General features: G+C 39.6%; 3 protein-coding genes across 4 annotated transcripts; 2 read left to right on the forward strand and 1 right to left on the reverse strand.

The window, feature by feature from the left end:
- The first annotated feature begins 421 nt into the window (after window positions 1–421).
- Window positions 422–3,164, forward strand: tsen15 (TSEN15 tRNA splicing endonuclease subunit). The gene is made up of 4 exons (XM_072363210.1): window positions 422–555; window positions 637–718; window positions 1,536–1,671; window positions 1,750–3,164. The coding sequence occupies exons 1-4, from the start codon at window positions 481–483 to the stop codon at window positions 1,919–1,921; spliced, it is 465 nt and encodes a 154-aa protein (XP_072219311.1). The 5' UTR covers window positions 422–480; the 3' UTR covers window positions 1,922–3,164.
- A 1,624-nt stretch (window positions 3,165–4,788) lies between these two features.
- On the reverse strand, window positions 4,789–15,403 carry LOC140268385 (uncharacterized protein C1orf21 homolog). Of its 2 annotated transcripts, XM_072363211.1 has the most exons (7): window positions 15,318–15,403; window positions 15,031–15,187; window positions 13,875–14,010; window positions 10,409–10,488; window positions 8,458–8,522; window positions 8,288–8,351; window positions 4,789–5,736 (listed from the first exon to the last, which is right to left on the reverse strand). In XM_072363211.1, exons 3-7 carry the CDS (start codon window positions 13,960–13,962, stop codon window positions 5,698–5,700), a joined length of 336 nt encoding a protein of 111 aa, XP_072219312.1. In that variant the 5' UTR covers window positions 13,963–14,010; window positions 15,031–15,187; window positions 15,318–15,403; the 3' UTR covers window positions 4,789–5,697. The 2 variants fall into 2 exon arrangements, with proteins under 2 accessions (XP_072219312.1, XP_072219313.1); XM_072363212.1 differs by lacking the exon at window positions 15,318–15,403 and having other exon boundaries at window positions 15,031–15,263.
- Window positions 15,404–15,471: 68 nt separating this feature from the next.
- On the forward strand, window positions 15,472–18,514 carry sec22ba (SEC22 homolog B, vesicle trafficking protein a). The gene is made up of 5 exons (XM_072363208.1): window positions 15,472–15,556; window positions 17,346–17,455; window positions 17,540–17,700; window positions 17,786–17,932; window positions 18,130–18,514. The coding sequence occupies exons 1-5, from the start codon at window positions 15,482–15,484 to the stop codon at window positions 18,282–18,284; spliced, it is 648 nt and encodes a 215-aa protein (XP_072219309.1). The 5' UTR covers window positions 15,472–15,481; the 3' UTR covers window positions 18,285–18,514.
- Window positions 18,515–18,917: the final 403 nt, after the last annotated feature.

The following is an 18,917-nucleotide window of genomic DNA, read 5'->3' on the forward strand; positions in this document are numbered from 1 at the left end:
AGAGCAATCTGTCTGTAAGCTCAAGCAAGTGGTTAACTGAGGGCGAGAGGTGGACTCACACACTCATGATAAAACACACACACACACAGAGAGAGAGAGAGAGAAACAAGAGAGGCTGATAAGTTATGGCATAAGTTCAAAAGTTGAACTGATTTTGAAGTTATCCTTTTTTATTCATATTCCACTTGAACACTTTATTTTGTAATAAACATTATGCCTAATTATACGCATTTTTCTTTATGTTAAAATGTAAAGGGGAGAACTGAATAAGATAGATGGAATAGATTGTTGCCCTCATTTAAGTCTGTTAGGCTGCTGATGGCTTCTTCTCTGTCAAGATGCGCGTAAAAGCAGAAACTACAGTGTTCCCACCCGGACAACCTATAATGTTGCACGCCGGCAAACCTGTACACAACCGGAACATCTTGAGTGCTGTGAGTCGTCCCTGTTGGGTTATGTGGCTGACTCGTTGAATGAAAAATGTCGGCAGCGTCGGAGCGAACAGAAGCGTGTGAGAAACCTCCAGGTGGAAACTGGATCCTGCAGCATCCGATGGTGAGGCTGGGACCTCAGGACGATTCAGTCTGAGCTCTGGTATAATTCTCCTGCAGTTACCAACGTTTCTTTTTGTGTTAGTACCAACAGATGAAGGAGTTGGAGGTTGGGGACAGTGCGCAGTTACACGCAGCTTTTCTAGTATACATGGACCTTTATGAGGGTGAGTTGGAGAAGATTTAAAAGGAGCCAGTCTGAGTGATTTTTGTTGGGTCATGTAGAGTCGGGGTCGTTTAACGAAATGCTAGATATCTACTTATATTTGCCATTATCTTTAATAATGTTCATGTTAAATGTGTATGAGGGTTAAAAAGAGCTTTCTGACATACTTGGTTAAGGTTTATGAGTGCATATGCAAAACATGTTCTGAACTAGGAAAAAAGGTGAATCAGTATTAACCTGCTTGCACACAAGTTAATAAAATTAGTAAAGTATGTCACACAAGAATGTAAAGTACATGTACTGTACCAAAGTCTTGAGTCGTCCCTAATTCCTTGTATTTTACAACTTAGCAAAGGACCCATTTTAAATACTATCTTTAGACATTTTGTTACTAGCAGCCTGTAGCAAATACACATAATTTGTTGTCATTTCCCTTGTCGTAGCTGTGAAAAGTTCCAAAAATGGCAAGATGATTCCCAATGAGCCATAAACTTTTATGTTCTGTGCCAAGTCTTTTCTATTTCTTCAGGACATCCCTTTCAGATACTGTTTATCAACTGTAGCTACTTCTTTTGTCCCTCACTTGTCTAGTTTTGTACATTTTTTTAAACACAAAGCACACCTTGCTGAGATATGCAAACTAGTCAAGTATGAGGACTGGACTGAAAATTAGTGAAAAAATGTTGAAATGAAACCGTTGAAAGACCTTCCGAAAGTCTGGAAAATTATTGTTCAAAACCACCTTTGCACAGTACTTTATGCATGCAGGAAATATTTTTATTTTACCACTCTCGCACTACATCCCTTGTTCACTGCAGTGCGTCGGTGGAAAGATGTGTCATGTGTCAAGAATCCTGAACTGCAAATGGTTCTGCTGGAGGCGAGGGAGAAGGAAGGAGTACCTGTTCACACTGTCCTTCCCCTTCCCGTTCATCAACCTCTGAGCCACAGAAGGTGATCAGACACTTTCCCGAAAGGTTGCTTCACCTTCATTTCTGGCAACTCACGCTTTTCCCCTCTCTGCTGTTGCAGTGTACGCTGCGTGTTGGACAGGGGCTTGCCTATGCTTTTGTGTGCCGTGACATCCGACTCAACCCTGGTCTATCAGAGGATGACAGATGGGCTGGTGACACCGGACCCACCTGCAGGCCCCATTCAGGATGTGGGGCGTCGGCAGCACAGGAAGAGAAGGCAGCAGCACTGAGTGGCAGAGTTTGAGAATGATAACACATTGTAGGGCAGAAAGGATGAGAATCAGTTGGTCAAACTGTCTGTGTGAGCCACCATTTTAACCACCACAAAGATGTGCGTACAGTGTGAAGATTCTATATAACAGTATGACATAATAACCACAAGCTACATCCAACACTGAAGTGCAGTTCAGAGGATTTGAGCAGAAAAGTGTTATAAACATAACTGCATATAAAAATGTGAACTCTGCAAGGACAAGATTTTGGCACAGGAATATGTCTGGTTCATGTTTAGAGCTTGATCAGGATTGACTTGAGTGGTGAGTGTGATTTACTTTTTTGAAGGTGAACAGCTCAGACGAACAGAACGTATTTGTTCAAATGCTATTCCGAGACCACTGATTGTAGTTTGATTTAGCTGTTTTCTACAGTTTTAAATTTTTTTTTAATGCATTTGCATTCATGTGCCTTCTTGGCCCGGACATATTTTGCAGCAATCTGCCGTCGACACAGATCCATCAGTCACTGCCCTCTGAGGCTGAGTCATCAGGCGACAGCAGATGTTTTTTCCGCAGACCAGATATCTGAGAATAAACGCGAGGTCAAATGATCCAGAAATTCACAAGAAAAAACTGGAGAACTTAATTTTTCTCTTTTTTTTGTGTTTGCGAGTCTGCTGAATTTTTTGTGAGACATTCACTTCACCTGGGAGGGCCTGAACCCTTTTTTTATTTCAAATCTTAAAATTCTTAAATCTTCCATGCTTGAGAAATTTGTTGTTGTGTTGTGTGTGCACTTATAAAGCTGATCATGCATGCCTTTAGTGTAATCAGCAATGTGTTGACAAAATCCCCATGTTGTGTGTGATAATATGCCTTCATCAAAACACTTGAATGGGGCAGGACCAAGCAAGGCCCAACTTTAACCAACTCAGGTTGATACAGAAAGTAAAGGGGAAAAAAGTATAACTTATAGTGTTCAGTAGATTAAGATATTTATTTAAATAATACTAAATGAGTAACAAATAGCAGCAAAAACCACTTTACTGTGGTTAGTAAGAAATACCATAAATTAAAACTCAAATGTCAGTTTTGATGTATTTTTCATTTAAAATAAAAACAGAGGTGCTTTATTGTAAAAGGACTTCTATCAGACATGACAAATGAAAGCTCACTGAACCATTTACTGAAGAAATCTAAGGTTTTCCGGTTGAAATCCTCCACCAGGGATAAAAAAATTAAGATTTTTCAGTGAAAACGGAACACACTATTATTTCTAGAATAATAGTTAAAGTTAAGCAGGTGTGGTGTGAGCTAGCTTCAGTCAAACTTAATTTCCTGCTTGTATTATTTACTATTCTGTTGAACTTTCACTTTGGTTTCACATACAAGAACTTTCATAGCCTAAATATTATTAAATCCTAGCACAGGAAAAAATAAATGGTGATGTATATGTTTGACTGTTTGCTTTTAATGTTGTGTCTGACACCTGAAGATCAGAGGCATTCATTTTCGGTTGTATTCCTTTTCCACAGACACGTCTCCAGAATCTCTGAATTTTTATTGAGAATATTATGTACTGTAGTTTATGAAGTAGAGTCACATAATTCTGAAATTACTCCAGTTTGTGAACAGTTTTTTGCAGTTTGCTGACTATCTGAACATCTCTATTTCTGAGAGACTCTACCTCTCTTGGGTGCTCTTTTTAATACGCAGTTGTGGTATCGACCTCAGTATTCATCGAATTAGTTCCTACATTTTTCTCCAGGTGTTTCTTTTTTGTACCACTTTTTAAGCCTTCAAATTCAAGATGATGCTAATATTTTTTTCATGAAAAAGGGAAATTGTCTCAATTTCAACATCTGATAAGTTTTCTTTGTTCTGCTTTGAATACATATTTGTTTACGAGACTTGCAAATCATTGCATGCAGGATGTATTCACCTTTTACAGTGTCCCAACCTTTTTGGGAATTGGGGTTGTTTTTGGAATCAAATTAAGTTACTGTTTGGATCTGATCTACCCAGTAAGTAGCCACAGCTGTGTAGGTTTACCTCCTATTAACATTTCTTCAGTATTTGTATTTAAGAGTTCCTCAGAACACGTAGAATTCTGCTCTGCCTCATCTGAACACCCTCTGACACATAATAAACCCGCTTTGGTCATTACACAAAGAAAAAGTCACAAACATGATCTCATATTTCTGTTAATCTTAACTAGGTTTTGCTGTTGAAATGCTTACCTTTTGGCACAGTTAAGTGTATAACAGCAATACGCAACCAGCATGCAGGTTTCATGTATCTGCCGTGGTTTCACATGTTTCACATCATGCAGCAATTTGCATCGGGTATTGACAGGCTCCTTTCCCAGGACAGCTCTTCTGTGAGGACAGGGCGTGCCACCAAAATAAAATCTACAAGAGAAATCAAATGTCCAGGCCACTAATGGAACTTTTATGATGTTATTACTAGCATGCTGACTCTGAAGTGGATGTCTGTGGCAATATTGCAACACTTACAGATCCATTTTTATCAAAGTAGTTGTGTCCTCTTAATTGGATATGAATTGAATGAGACATCCCAATGTTTCTGTTAAACTTTTTTTTCCTAACAGGATTTTAAAATGTCCAATAATGATCTCATCACCCATTTTAATGGTTTCAATTACCTCAAGTCCAAGTTTTATGTGTACTACCAGTCATTAACACTGTAATAGGGAATTGATTTAGAATAAAACTACAGCTTTAATAACTGTAAACAGTGAGCATAGAGGTGGGGTTTTTTTCTTTTCTTTTTAAATCTTGCAGGTTGATCAACAGCCTGTTACCTTCCAGTCGGTGGTGTCAGTTGTATTTAAAACAACACAACAGTGTAAATTAGTGGGATAAATTACTGAAAACAATTTTAATTTTTCTAAAAAAAAACAAAAATTCAACATAGAAACAGAACACAACAATAACACTGGTGAATGAAATGCATAATCAGTCATTTTGTGGCATTGCAGTGTCCACCTTGTACGGTTACATGGAGCAGAAACCGGGATCATCATTAACCCCAGTGCGTGAGTGCATGTGTATCGCTCATGGTGCAACAGTGTCTTAATGAGAGGAAGGACTTGATTACATGAGACAGAGATTACAACACTTTAACCCTGAGCCTTATTCAACGTAAATACCACAAATCTTAACAGAAACAGACATGGACAGACGCACTGTAGTGGGCCACATACTGTAGAAAAGAGGTTTCATACTGTATCTTGGAATGCAAGAGATTTCCAACCCGATGACTTGTCAGGGAGGCATTCAAGGATGAAATCTTCCAAATGATGCAAAGATGTTCTGCTTATTATAAGTCAGTGTCCACAAGAGAACTAGTTTCTACTGCTGCAAGAATTATCTACAGACAGCAGTTCATGTGTTTCAAATGTCTACAATAATTCTCTGCTGTTTATACTTGCGTTTTGGGAGTTTTTCCAGTAGGAAAGAAAGTATTTAATTCTCAGTCATCCTTTGATGGCTTCATTCAGGAAGTAACCCTAAATCATTCCTTCCTTTGGAAAACTTGTAATTGTTTTCACTTATAATCTCTCGGAGTTGATCAGACAAACAGGTTGGAGGGGGAAAAAGGTGCTTGTTTCAAGTCAGAAATCCATTCTTCTCAGGCGTGTACATAAAGGGGACAGTCAAAACAAGATGGAGTCTCCCTGAACATGATGTCACATACTAAGTTCCATCTGTAAATGCTTCAAAGACAGTTCCTCTCACACTAGGACTGTTGGATCCACGACCACGGGGCTATGTCATATCCTCCTCTTCTGAGCAGTAGTCCCGGCCCTGGACACAACACACACCATCACTAAAGTGTAACATGATACTAAGAACTGCTTAGCAGTAATATTGAATTGCCTCATGGTTCAGTCATACAAAGTTAATACAACGTTTTGATGAAATATCTGCAATTCAGAATCAGATGCCAAGAAAAAAGACTGGATTGGTTAAAAGGAGGACAACGTATGATACACAACCAGAGTGTGAGTGGTGAATCAGTAAAGTTGTTGCTGTAAAGGGCAGCATCCTGTCCTTAGACTCAACACATCTCTTTCAAACCTGGGACAATGATTGGTTAAACTTGATGCATCTCTGTGATAGGCTGGTGACCTGTCTCCAGGATGTACTTCACCTCTGGTCCAGTGGCAGCTGGGTTAGACTCAGCTAACCCTGAAGGGGATTAAGCCGGTATAGAAAATGGGTGGATGGATGTATTTATTGGGATCGTGACGAAAGCTGCAAGCCAAAAAGCACTGATTAAACAAACAAAATTGTTCTATGAACTACAATTGTTAGTGGGGTTTTTTACATTTTCCCCCTTCCTGCACCTCGGAAATAAGCAATGTTGCACTGGGAATTCTTACAAACAAAAGCAAATGAGAATGGTGTCCTTTTATATTTGACAAAGGAAATTAAAAGCCAAAAGTAAACAGTCGTCTCACATATCAAAATGTTCTAAAATCCTCTACATTTAGTTTGTGGTGAGCATGGTTATGGCACAAACGCGATGTACAACAGCGCATTCTCCATCGTGTTGTTTGTTTCTTTCTGATGGCGGCGACAAAAACAGTAATATCATCTCCTTCGACTTCCAGGTGACGATCACAGGAAAAAATCTCTAGCATGCGCAGAACGCTCGATCCGATCCACTGTCATCTACATGCACGTTCAGTGTACATTTGGATCAAGGTATCTCGGGGTCTTAAAGGGGAACTCTGGTATTTTTAAACCTAGACCTTATTTCTGGCAATAAATACATTCATCTACACACCGAGAACAGTTTGGTGAAAGTCGGTGTTCTTCGGAAGATATTTGGATTCCTCGAGATCCATATAACGGAGTGAACGGGGCTTAGACGATGCAGCCTCTAAATAAGGCATTATCTGTCTTTGTGCAATAGTACGCGTTCATTTATTCATTCGTGTTAAAGTGTTGGTGAAATAAAAACAGACTTATGCCTTATTTAGAGGCTGCATTGTAGAATAGATGAACGTAATTCATGCCAGAAATAAGGTCTAGGTTTAAAAATACCCCTTTAGTTCCCCTTTAATTCGATCGCGAGTAACCCGATCCGATCCATTTTTTTGTCAGACTAAGATGTCTATATGAACTGAATAAATCAAGCTTATTGTAATTTAGCCGTTAATCCTATCCGATGACACTCATGTAACCACACTGCACATTGCAGAGGTGTGTCAGCCTAGACAGTCCCATCATGTCCAGAGCCTATAGCATCTCAGGGCGAATCTCGTCCACCCCTGACTTTTTAACAACCTCAGTGACTTCCGCCAAGGTGATGAACAAGTCTTCCCCCAAGTCCTCACACTCCGGACAAGCTGGATTGAGGAGATCCCTCAAAGTGCTCCTTCCACCGCCCGACAATATACTCAGTTCAGGTCAGCAGTTCTGCATCCAGGTGAAGCGTAACCTGGGAAGGCCCTTGCTGTCACTTTCTGAGTCGTCTAATGGTTTGCCAGATCATCCTTGAGGCCGACCGAAAGTCCTTCTCCATGGCCTCCCCAAATTCCTCCCACACCCAAGTTTTAGCTTCAGGAATCTCCAATGCTGCAGCCCTTTTAGCCATTTGGTACCCGTCAGCTGCTTCAGGTGACCCCCTGGGACAGCCAAGCATGAAAGGCCTCCTTCTTCAGCTTAACGGCTTCCCTCACTGCTGGCGTCCACCAACAGGTCCTCCGGCTACCGCCATGACAGGCACCAGCAACCTTCAGGGCAGAACTCTTGGAAGCTGCCATTGCAATGTAGGTTCTAAACATGGTCCATTCAGATTCCATGTCCCCAACCTCCCCGGTATGTGAAAAAAATTCTCCCAGAGGTGCAAGTTAATGACGTACCCCAGTTCACCCTCACTACTCATTTGGGGTTACCAGGTCTGTCCAGCAGTCCCCCCACCACAACGGATCCAACTCACCACAAGGTGGTGATCCGTTGATGGCCAAGAAACACTTCATGTTTTTATTACTGGGCAAACTACTGAGTCTCATAAATCACACCTAATTCTCTCAATTTACTCCAGTCTTAATGGCCTCACTCCTAGATTTTGCATTCTGATCCACAGAGTTTTGTTAAGGAGATAGAGGGTAATTGTCATCTAAATGTCTTCCATGTTTTCTTGAGAGGGCTAAATTGGCACTTGTCTCGTACAATATCACTTGGACACTGGACATGATAGATTGAGTATATTTTGCGGTATCATTCTATGTGTGTCCTCACTAACTACAGATTTGTTGCAGTGATAAGATTAACCTCTATTTTGTCATTTAGCAGGATCTGTTTGCACAGAAAAGTGACACTTAAATCATGGTTTCACGTAATTTACCATTTCAATCTTCTCATCCAACATCCGAAAGAATTCTTGCTGGCTCTCTGAGGAGTGGATGCTCCTGGGCGAAAGATAAAGCAGGTGTTTAAAGCCTTACAGTACAACCTGTGATAAAGCTGGTTAATGATGCTGTGATAATAGAAGCAACATCAGTCAGTGACACTTACAGAATCTTTTCGTTTGATCCTGATTCCTCTGTGTGTTGTGCTTTACCAAGGAGTGCACTCTTCTCCTGCAAAGGCAACACACACACGTGAGCAAACCTGCACAATCATCACTCCTGGAAACCATTATCTTCTGGTATTCATGTGTCACATTTCTTCATAAATGGAATATTAGAGTATAAATTCATAATAGTAAATGAGATGCTGAATTTTGAAGTTTAACTGTTTTTTGTGTAATTATTTTGCTCATGGGAAAACAATATATTTTTCCAAAATGCAATTAAGAATAAAAACTTAAATCTGCAAATATTGTATGTTTGAAACTTTATTTAACAGACACAAGCTCAGAGAAATTATTTTCAGTGTGTTCAATGACTGATTCTATTATTTCAGAACAGCAAACAAACCTAGAATTTAATACCAAAGACCCTCACAAAAAGTTGGGATAGAGGCAAACATAGACAGGATAGTTTGTGGAATGTACAAGTGACGGTGTTCTGGAAGATTCTACAATCACCTTATTAAATTGATGGTGGTAAGGGTGTTTTGATTGGATATAAAAGGAGTATCCATCAAAAGCTTAGTCTTTCCAAGCAAGGATTGGCTCACCAGTTTGTGCAGAAATCTGACAAGGAATCAACAGTAAATTCCCAAAAAAACATTTCTCGATAAAAGATTACAATGGACTGTGGCTTTTAAGAATTTACAGTCCTTAATATTATGAAAGAAATTCAGGGAGTTTGGGGAAATATCAGTGCATGAAGGACAAAAACAAAAACAATTGCGGACGAGCATGCCCTTTGAGCCCTGATGCTACACTGTATGAGCCACTGTCATATCTCCATGGTCAATACAGCCTCATGGGCTTAGAATTACCTTGTAAAACCACTGCCACTTGACACAGTCCATGCAGTGCATGCATAAATGTAACCTGAAACTGTATTATACAAAGAGGTGTTCAGATGAATCCTTGGTTCAGCTGCTATCAGAGAAAGCTGCAAAATCCAGCTCCTGTCATGGTTTATGTGTGAAGGTACCAATGATATAGAGGCGTGTATTGGAATTTTAGAAAGACATATGCTGCCATCAAGAAGACATCTTTTCCTAGGAGGTAAGTGGTTATTTCAGCAGGACAATGCCAGACCTCGTTCTGCATGAGTAACTATAGTGTGGCTTCATAAACACAGTGTGTGTGCTTGACTTGCCTGCCTGCAGTCCATATCTGTCTCCTATTGTGTATGGAGCATCATGGAGCGTAAAAACAACAGCCATGGACCATTGAGCCGTTGAAAACTTGTATTTAGAAAAAAATGGACTAAAGTTCCTCTGAAAACTGCAACTGGTATCCTCAGTTCAGACATGAAAAAGGGAAAAGAAGGAACGGTGATGGAATACAATGGTAAACATGGCTCTATCCCAAGTTTTTAAAAGTGTGTTGTTAGCATCAAATTTTTTAATTTGTTGGTATTTTTTGATATAATAAAGTTGGTGGGTGGGGACACTGAAGATCTTTCCTTTGGACTTGTGTCTGACAGACACAATTTTCAGTTGTATGTTAGAAAACTTCCCATCTTGTCTGCAATTGAGTTTTGTAAATGTGACATTTGAAAATAAAGTCCACTACAATAAAGAAATATGGCATTCAAAAATGAAAGACTAAATAAGAAGATGTTGATGAAAAATACATTTTTAAACTAAATTTGATTCGTATATCTATTCTATATATCTATGTTTACATTTCTGTGACTTATTTCTTTCAGGTTTTATTAAGATTTTTTTAAATCTAATTTCATTAGCATATCTATTCAAACTGTTATGTTGATTAATCAATATTCCAAGTATAAAATCGGATTAAATATGCCAATAAATTGGCCAATAGTTAATGCCAATAAATATGATAAATATTCCATTAAAGAGAATACAAAGTAGAACAAAAAGAAAAAGAAATACACACTGTGCCTTCATGGCCATCCACCCCTGCCTCTTCTCCACTGATATACTTGACTTTCTCCACTCCTTTCATCTTGTACTCATCTGTGACAGAGTGGGAGACAGAGAAGCAGAGAGGAGCACATCTCCTCTTATTAACTCACGACAGCAGCGACGGGCAGATCGAGGACGGGCCACTCACTGCCGCCCTGATCAGCACAGTCCTCTGAGGTTAACAGTTCTCACAATTGAGCACTTGGCAAAGTAATTATGTGCTCGAATTCTCACGCTCCAGACTAAATCCTCTCTCAACAATGGTTGGCAGGCAGCAAAACACATGAGTGGACAGCCTCATTCTCCTTTTTTCAGTTTCTCCATCATTCAACCTCACACATGTACAGTCCCCTGCATCACCCCACTCCCATGCTTTTAGAAAAGAAGAAGTAAAAATGCAGATAATATAATAATATTGTCAGATTAATGTTGGATATGGGATGATTTTGTATTTAACTGTATCTGTAGGGACATTAACATCAACAATGATACATACAAAAAAAAAAAAAAAAACACGCCGAGCAGCTTATCAGGAACACCTATGCACTTGCTTTTCAAACAACCAATCACTTGGCAGCAGTGTGACACATGTACTCATTCAGATACATGTCAGGAGCTTCAGTTCAATTGTATAAAAAAAATTTTTTAAAAAAAAGGGATCTCAGTGACTTGGACAGTGACAGTGCCAGATGGGCTGGTCTGTGTTTATGACAATACTGATCTCCAGGGATTTCCACCACAACAGCATGAAGAGTTTAATGGAAAGAAATACAGAAATACAGCAGTTCCACATATGAAAATGAGTTATTATTGAGGCAATAGCCAGGCTGGTTGGACTGTACAGAAAGGCTACAATACAAAGCAGACTGACAACATGTAGCTGTGAGGCTTATGGGCGACAACAGCATTACTAAAAATGGAAAGCAGAGGCTGCAGTGGGCTAAGGCTCAACTAAACCAAACAGCTGATGATGGAAAACCGTAGCCTGCTCTGAACAATCCCCATTTCTGCTGAGGTGAAGATGGTAAAATAAGTATTAAGAGTCAACAGCATGAGCACCTGTCCAGCCTGCTGCTGTCTCTGTGATGGTGTGGAAAACATTTATTTTGAGACTTTGAGTCCTTCATTACATTTCAATAAAGCCAAAGCTTGTTTAAGTACTTTAATTCAAATTATGGAAGAGTTTACCATTTTCTGATGGCTTATTCCAACAGGACACAATATGTGGGATGTGGTAGAGCAGGAAATTGGCAATGTGGCCAAATCTAAAAGAAAGGCTAAGGCCCAATTAAATATTAGTATAATGTTCCAAATAAAGTGCATGGGTGCATTGATAAAGAGCTGAAGCAGAATAAACAAAACAAATCCTAAGAAAAAATGTATCTACAACCATTATGACAAATGAATAGAGTAGAAGCAGTTGGTAAACATTTAAAATGCTAAACAATCACTGGTTCCAGCTCGTTTGATACGAGAATTTGGCTTTGTTCAGACCTGGCGCTAGCATGTATCCTGGCTGATCTGATCACAGGTTGACAGCTGTAAAAGCAGATGTAAACACACTCTGAATGGATTGAGGATGCACACTGGTCAGCTCTCTGATCACATTCAGAAGTGGTCAGGGACACTTGACTATGTACACATTACCAGGCACAGTGTTCAATACCTATCCTGTTCAGGTCAGATTTGACAGTTCACAGTCACAACTATAAGCATATTGTATGTAGGTGGGTTGCCTTTGCTGTTTAAGCAGCTACTGCTATGAGTGCTGCAGTAGTGTTTCAGATTGATGAGAATTATATGCGCTACCATATAAGAAAAAAAAAACCCATGGAATTCAATATGAGCATTCTTATTCATGTTGCGTATCCACATATCGGATATATAGCTAATCTAGCAACATGCATTTGATTTGTGTCCATGCACCCCTGAAAAAAGATCACAAAACCTGAACAAAACAAAAAACAACAGAAAAAAAAAAGGATTTGTGTTACTTCAGACTGCCAATTTGAACGTATTCACGTAATTTTTCCGCACTTCCCCTTTCCAGTAAGTGTGGTATCCATCTGCAGTGCTTTAAGCCCATTGCAGATTTTTAAACACAGATTCCAAAAATCGAACCATATATAAGCTCTGGAGATGACACATGTTCATTAAAAGCTGATTAAGTGAAAGTTAACTTGAGCCAGCAGGGCCGACAACATTTCAACAATTCAAAACTAAGAGGACAGCGTTCCAAAAACCTTAAATAGCAAAAAACAGGTAAAAAGCACAGACAACAGGTACACTGGATAATCTTAATTTTTTTTTTACACTTAGTTTGACCCCACCTCAAAGAAAATCTTTGCCCACTTTGATGTCTGTCTATTCCACAGCAGAGCAAAGCTAAAGGACCAACAATGGCACCAACACAACCAAGGGCAGCGCATACCTCAGCTATTTCTGAGACTGCCTCAAAATCGCAACATAACCCTGTAACATGTAGACATGGGTTTGAGAAGCCCCAATGCAGAGAGCTCCAAATCTTAACTGAATTGTGGGGACATATTTCGATGTTACATGTAAACACATGTTCTGAGCTCTGCCCACTTGTGATCTGATCATCCAGACATAAGATAATATCAGGTCTGAACAGGTCTACATAACTGTAGATTTGACAAAAGTTAGATTAGATTTAAGGTTTCAGACTCTGTAAAACCAAACTAGAATTTGTAAATGTTTAACACGTATCACATTGTTATTAGCACATTAATTGATGAATTTGGTGCAGCCCTACCCTCATTGTGAAAAAATATACCATTTCAAATGCTGACAAAACAGTAGTTTCATTTGTTTACCTAAACAAATAACAATTACTTAAAGAACAGGGCTTCAAGTACAGGCACACAGCTTTAATATAAAGGTATCCACTCTGTTTGGAGGAACAGTGTATGAATAAGAGTTCTTCAGTATGTAGAATTCTCATTTTCAGGGGCTTTAATGTAGTGGGAGAGATTAACAGAACCATAAATAAAATACCTATTTGTAATACTTTATTGACAATCCTTCACAGAAAAATTACTGTCTGGACTCTGGAACCCATGGACATCAAGAAAGAAGCCTTAGTGATGCTTTGTCAGGCCTTTACTGCAGCTGTCTTTGTCTTTGCATGTGCTTCAATATTCAGCAGGTGAACTGTAGCTCAAGCAGACTGAGATCAGGTAACTGATTCGGCCACTGCAGAATATTCCCCTTTTTTACCTTCAGAAGGTCCTATGTTGGGTTTGCAGCCATTGTCGAAAAAACCTCGAAAAAAAGAGAGTTCTAGTCGTTTCAGTTCAGTAAATGCTAAACTCTCTCTCCAACGTGGATGTGGACAGTTTCACATTTAACCCAATATTGCATTGAAAATAGGAGTCACTAGAAGGATAAGAAAATTATATAATAAATAGACTGACCAGAGAGGTCCCCATTGCTGTAGGCTTTATTCAGGCCCTCCTCACCGTTGGGCACGGCAGACACCTGCTTAGCAGAGGTGCAGCCCATCTCCTCCTCAACTTCTCTCCTCCTCAGCCCAGAGTGCAACAGGCACACCTGTAGACAAGTAGGGGGCATATACAGGAATTCAGAAAATTTAATATGAGCAAAGAAGCACCTGAGATCACACACAGGTCTTGATTAGGAACCTATCTGTGCAGCAACAGTTTGCGATCCCTATAATCATCATTACCAAAGAATAAATCCCCTGAAAGGTATGATATGTGAACTGTTCTAATTTTGCAAGAGGAAAATCATCCTGCATGGCTGCATGGGAATCCCTGTTTTCATAATCAATTAGTCATGAAGGTCTGCACCTTGGAATTAAAACACACAGGCCTCTCAATCTATTCTTGAATGGCCAATAAAGTAGATGGTTCAGTCTTTTAGTGAGTCACGCACGCGCGGGCTTGGAAAACACCAATTACAAGGAGCGCGCGGCAGTGCCAGCAACAGCCCAACAATAACGCCTTTCAGGATGTTGGGATGCCACTGTTCAAAGCCGATGGGTCATATTATCACAGAGTGGGGGGTGGGGGGTTCTGTGAGGCTCAGAGGATTAAACTGGCAGCGCTCCCATCCCCACGATGTCGGGTTGCAGCAATACGGGCAACACAGGGGTGTTAGATCCAATGACACGAGGCAGACCAAGTATTTTGCATTAGACTGTGAAAAATTAAAGTGTGATCCATCCGCATGTAGTTGGTTCTAAGCAGTGGAGTCCAGCTGCAGAGTCAGCTGCTTCCGACCCATCACTATCCTCCCTACTGTTGGCTCCAGTTAGTACATTTATACACATAAGATCTGCCGCTGCATCCTGTAAACGATGGGTCATCGTGTAATTCCATGCACTTGTGGGCCAGCAACTACATTATTTTCTAAAACTGCAAAATCACAACCATCCGATCCCTTCTCGGCACAAGAGATTGGATGTAGTGATGAAGATTCCAACAATTAATAACAAAAGATGCGAAAAGAGCTGCCGTTGAACTGCCAGCGGGAAACCCCGAGACTATATTACACCGTCGGAACCGAAACATTCGAAAAAGAAATGCGATATTACGTAGGCAAAATTACCTTTCCGGTGAATCCATGGCTCAGGGACGCTTCCTCTGTTTTTAGTCCAGACTGAGGACCCTCTCAGACAGCATCTTCATGTCTCGGCTCAATCAGCAGTCAGTCTGTCCGTCTGCCTGTTATTTGCTCAGACTGCGAGATCTCATCGACTCGTTCTCTGTCGTAATGGTAAAACAAAGTGAGCTGATTTAAGACATTTAAAATAAGTGAATTAAAAGACAAATACACTTTCAGAAAACAAAAGCGTGTGATACATTTTCCATACGATTTAAAGAAACATAACACACCTCATCAATGTTGTATGTTGTCACTCGGACCCGATTCAACTGCGCACCACACACTTCCGTCCAACGCATTCCTCCTACATCATCAAAGTAAACAGCAAATACACATAATTTTTTTAAAGGTTTACTGTCTCAAATTGAGCCGACAGCAGCTGACCTCCAATAGTATGATCCTACTAACAATAATCGCTCGTGTAGCGGATGGACTTCCGCTGGCCGCGTCCATACAGGAGGATGAACAGGTATGAATGAGAGCTAGCTTCCTCAGATAGGCCCTTTTAACAGGGAGACTTGTATACCAAACTATATTAAAAACTTTACATGAATATTGACTTTACCATATTAGTGAATTCGTTCGGAAGTAAACGCGTTGGTAAAAAAAAATAAATAAATACTGCAAGACAGATGTGTGTAAAAGTAAGATATCGTCTGGGACTAAAAAAATCAAGTATTATCAAAATAGTTCAGGCAGTTATAAAATATAGCTTGGTCTGGAAAGTTAAAAGCCCATCTATTCTTGAGATGAGAAGCTATGAGAGGCTCTAGTCTTGTGGGTTGTCCAGTCTGTTAATTATTTTAAATGAAATTGTCAAACCATGAAGTTGCTGTGGTGAGGGAAAAAAAATAAAGCTTCTTTTATTCAGGGGCGGTTCTAGAAAATTATACATTGGGTGCCCAATGTCAGGCAGGGCGAAATGGGAGGATCCTCTCAGGTAAATGGATACAACAAGAAATCTAAAAATACAACAGACCAATGTTCACATGTGGAGTAGGGGTCCACTGTTCCTTACTATGTTCTCTGTTCTACAAATCAGCTCACGCCTAGCACATTTTCTAAAGGTAGCTTAAAGCTAAAAGTGTTCTGTTGAGCAGCAAATCATATAATAAACAAACTGTATTTAAATCAACACTGAGTATTCAAACCATGGGCAAACATTGTGCCTTTTTGCTGCCTTAAAATTTGTTTGCATCTCTGCATCAGCTATGGGTCTGGAATCATCTAAAAAGAAAACACAAAACTGTCAATTATTACTATCTAAGACTGAATTATTATTTGACTGACGAGAAACTTATCACTAGTTTTCCAGTCAGAACATACATGCGTTTGTTTCACCTTCATGTCACCTTTTCATTCTTGGTTTGCACTGCAGGCAAAACAAACGACTTATATATGGAGTAGTTAAAATTTAAAAGCATCGGGTTAAAATTCTCTAAGTTAACTAGAAAAAGTTGTTCCTGCGAAACAGCAGTGAGAATGCTGATAAGCTGAATGGGTAAATGAATGGGTGAATGACCATGCTAAAAAAGCTGAAAATAGTGAAAATTTAGCAGAAGTAAAGTGAGTAATAGTTAAAATAGCTGCAGCGTAATATGTAGCAGAGTAGTGGAAGAGAGACGTCCTTACAGTTATAGGAATGTGCGTAAGCAGCTGCGGTTTAACAAGCTCACTCCCAGCAGAAAGAGCAGAAAATGGCTGAAGGGATACTATGACCTCTTATGAGAAAACTATAAGAGTGAGGAAAATAATTTGAAGACCGTCAGCACCAGAAGGGTCCGAGGAACGCGGCAATGTAGTTTTTATTTAAATGGAGTGAAAGTTTTTAAAAGGCAGTGAGTTAATCGCACTTGAAGCTGTCTGCGGTGTCATACCAAACTTTCCATTGGAGTTAGTGAGATAATTTGAAAGGTTTCTCTTGCTTCAAGGCTCATAGCTGAAAGCCACCGCATTTGGAGTATTGTGGTTTTCACAGGACAAGAAGGGTACAAAAATGTCACCTGCAAAGTTACTAATAGCTAAAGATGTCAGACAAATGTACATTCTCTGGTGCATTGAAGTAAAAATATGAAGTTTCACAACTGAATTAAAAGTACCTCATCTTTGTGTTGAAGCGAAGGAGTGGTTCATCCAACCACTGCAATCCAAAAATATTTTATGCCCTTTGAGGCCACTGTGATGTTACACATTATATGCCCTTACATTCAGTTGATTTATTACTAATAAACTTTGATCTGGTTTTGCCTCACTGTCAGTCAGGAAGAGACCTACAGCAATACCAGAGTCAGGCCAAACAGCTGTGCCGTAAACTGAACTCTCAGAGTCCGGACCGCTGTACGCTGGAGGCTGGCGAGATGAACTTCCAGTAAGATAAAACGAGTTTATGTTGTGCGCCTGTAATAATGAGATTTATCTGACGCATGCACCGTAAACCTGAAATTTCTTTCAGCTATTTAATAGCCATGGGAGTATGCTACCTGTCCCTCTGTGAGGCTTCTTTTCCTAAAAAGTTGGCTTTTGCATACCTTGAAGACCTCCACAACGAATTCTATGACCAGTATGGAAGAAGAGTGCCCACCGTAACGAGGCCATACTTCTTCATTGAGTTTGGTAAGACTGTTTGAGCTCTTGTGGTGTGCTGTGTGTGTTTATTATCTATAGAAAAAGGAAAAAAAAACTTATCACATTGTTTCAGACACATACATCCAGAAAACAAAGAAGACATATGTTGACAGCAGGGCCCGGAGGAACCTTGGTAGTATAAACATAGAGCTACAGGACGTGCAGAGAATTATGGTGGCAAATATTGAGGAAGTTCTACAAAGAGGAGAAGCACTTTCTGGTAAGTTTAGTCAATAAAAATAAACAAAAATAGACAAGATACAAAACACCTGGTTAAAAAAAAAAACATCCAGTACAAATTTTACTTTTAAAGTTGAATTCTGATCACAGGAGGTGCTGATTCTACTAAATTACACACAGTTCATGGTGGTGTTTTGGATTGTAATTATTTATTAAGAAATAGATTTTTTTTCACAGCTCTGGACACTAAAGCCAGCAATCTGTCTAGCTTGTCCAAAAAGTACCGCAGCGATGCCAAATATCTCAACACCCGCTCCACCTATGCTAAGGTGGCCGCTGTGGCCGTGGTCTTCATCACACTCATCATCTATGTGCGTTTCTGGTGGCTCTGATGGATGCACAGACAAGGACTTTGAAGAAAGCATCTCTCCCCTCTAAGCATTTAAACTAATCTTGTTACATTTGTCTTATACACCAGGGTGCCTTGAAGGGGTCTTACAGTCTGTCGACATTAAATGCAGATGATCTTTCTGTGCTTCATTCTAGTTTTGGGTAATGCTACTTATTCCATGTGAGCTGAGCCGAAGGTCTGTAATGGGACGCTACATTGTTAAAGCAAATGTTTTACTGCAAGTTCATGTAACTTGGTTTACTGGAGAAGTTGAATTTAAGAACATGATGTTGAGAATTTCCTGTTTGCACACTGGTATTGAGGATTCTAAGTTTCAGCAAAAAAAAAAAAGAAGCTACTTATGCTTAATCTGAGGTTCTGTGGAAAGTCTTCAGACTGTGATAAAATTAATCTGTTTACAAAGTTAACACAATTGTAAAAAAGTCTTATTGAAAAGATTAAATATTTATCATTGAATTGTCCTGCCTTGTTTACTGTAATCCCATCATTTCTTTTTTTATTTTACCACTGCAGTCTCCCAGGGTCCTTTGCTCCGAAATAATGGGAGTTGATTCGTTGAGTTTAGTTGTTGTGGCTAAAAAAGTTACTGAAAATCAGGCTGTTACATGTGCAT

The sequence above is a fragment of the Leuresthes tenuis genome, unplaced genomic scaffold (genome assembly GCF_036924035.1).
Source record: "Leuresthes tenuis unplaced genomic scaffold, fLeuTen1.0.hap1 SCAF_14, whole genome shotgun sequence".
NCBI classification, from domain to species: Eukaryota; Metazoa; Chordata; class Actinopteri; order Atheriniformes; family Atherinopsidae; genus Leuresthes; species Leuresthes tenuis.

What these genes read in the sequence shown, in the direction of transcription:
- tsen15 (XM_072363210.1), top strand. Translation starts at nt 481, where the DNA reads ATGTCGGCAGCGTCGGAGCGAACAGAAGCGTGTGAGAAACCTCCAGGT. An exon ending in GGATCCTGCAGCATCCGATG is followed by an intron (nt 556 to 636) that starts GTGAGGCTGGGA and finishes TTTTTGTGTTAG; the next exon opens with TACCAACAGATGAAGGAGTT. An exon ending in ATACATGGACCTTTATGAGG is followed by an intron (nt 719 to 1,535) that starts GTGAGTTGGAGA and finishes TGTTCACTGCAG; the next exon opens with TGCGTCGGTGGAAAGATGTG.
- sec22ba (XM_072363208.1), top strand. Translation starts at nt 15,482, where the DNA reads ATGATCCTACTAACAATAATCGCTCGTGTAGCGGATGGACTTCCGCTG. An exon ending in CCATACAGGAGGATGAACAG is followed by an intron (nt 15,557 to 17,345) that starts GTATGAATGAGA and finishes CCTCACTGTCAG; the next exon opens with TCAGGAAGAGACCTACAGCA. An exon ending in GCTGGCGAGATGAACTTCCA is followed by an intron (nt 17,456 to 17,539) that starts GTAAGATAAAAC and finishes AATTTCTTTCAG; the next exon opens with CTATTTAATAGCCATGGGAG.
- LOC140268385 (XM_072363211.1), bottom strand. Translation starts at nt 13,962, where the DNA reads ATGGGCTGCACCTCTGCTAAGCAGGTGTCTGCCGTGCCCAACGGTGAG. An exon ending in CAGCAATGGGGACCTCTCTG is followed by an intron (nt 10,489 to 13,874) that starts GTCAGTCTATTT and finishes ACTCTGTCACAG; the next exon opens with ATGAGTACAAGATGAAAGGA. An exon ending in TGGATGGCCATGAAGGCACA is followed by an intron (nt 8,523 to 10,408) that starts GTGTGTATTTCT and finishes TTGCCTTTGCAG; the next exon opens with GAGAAGAGTGCACTCCTTGG.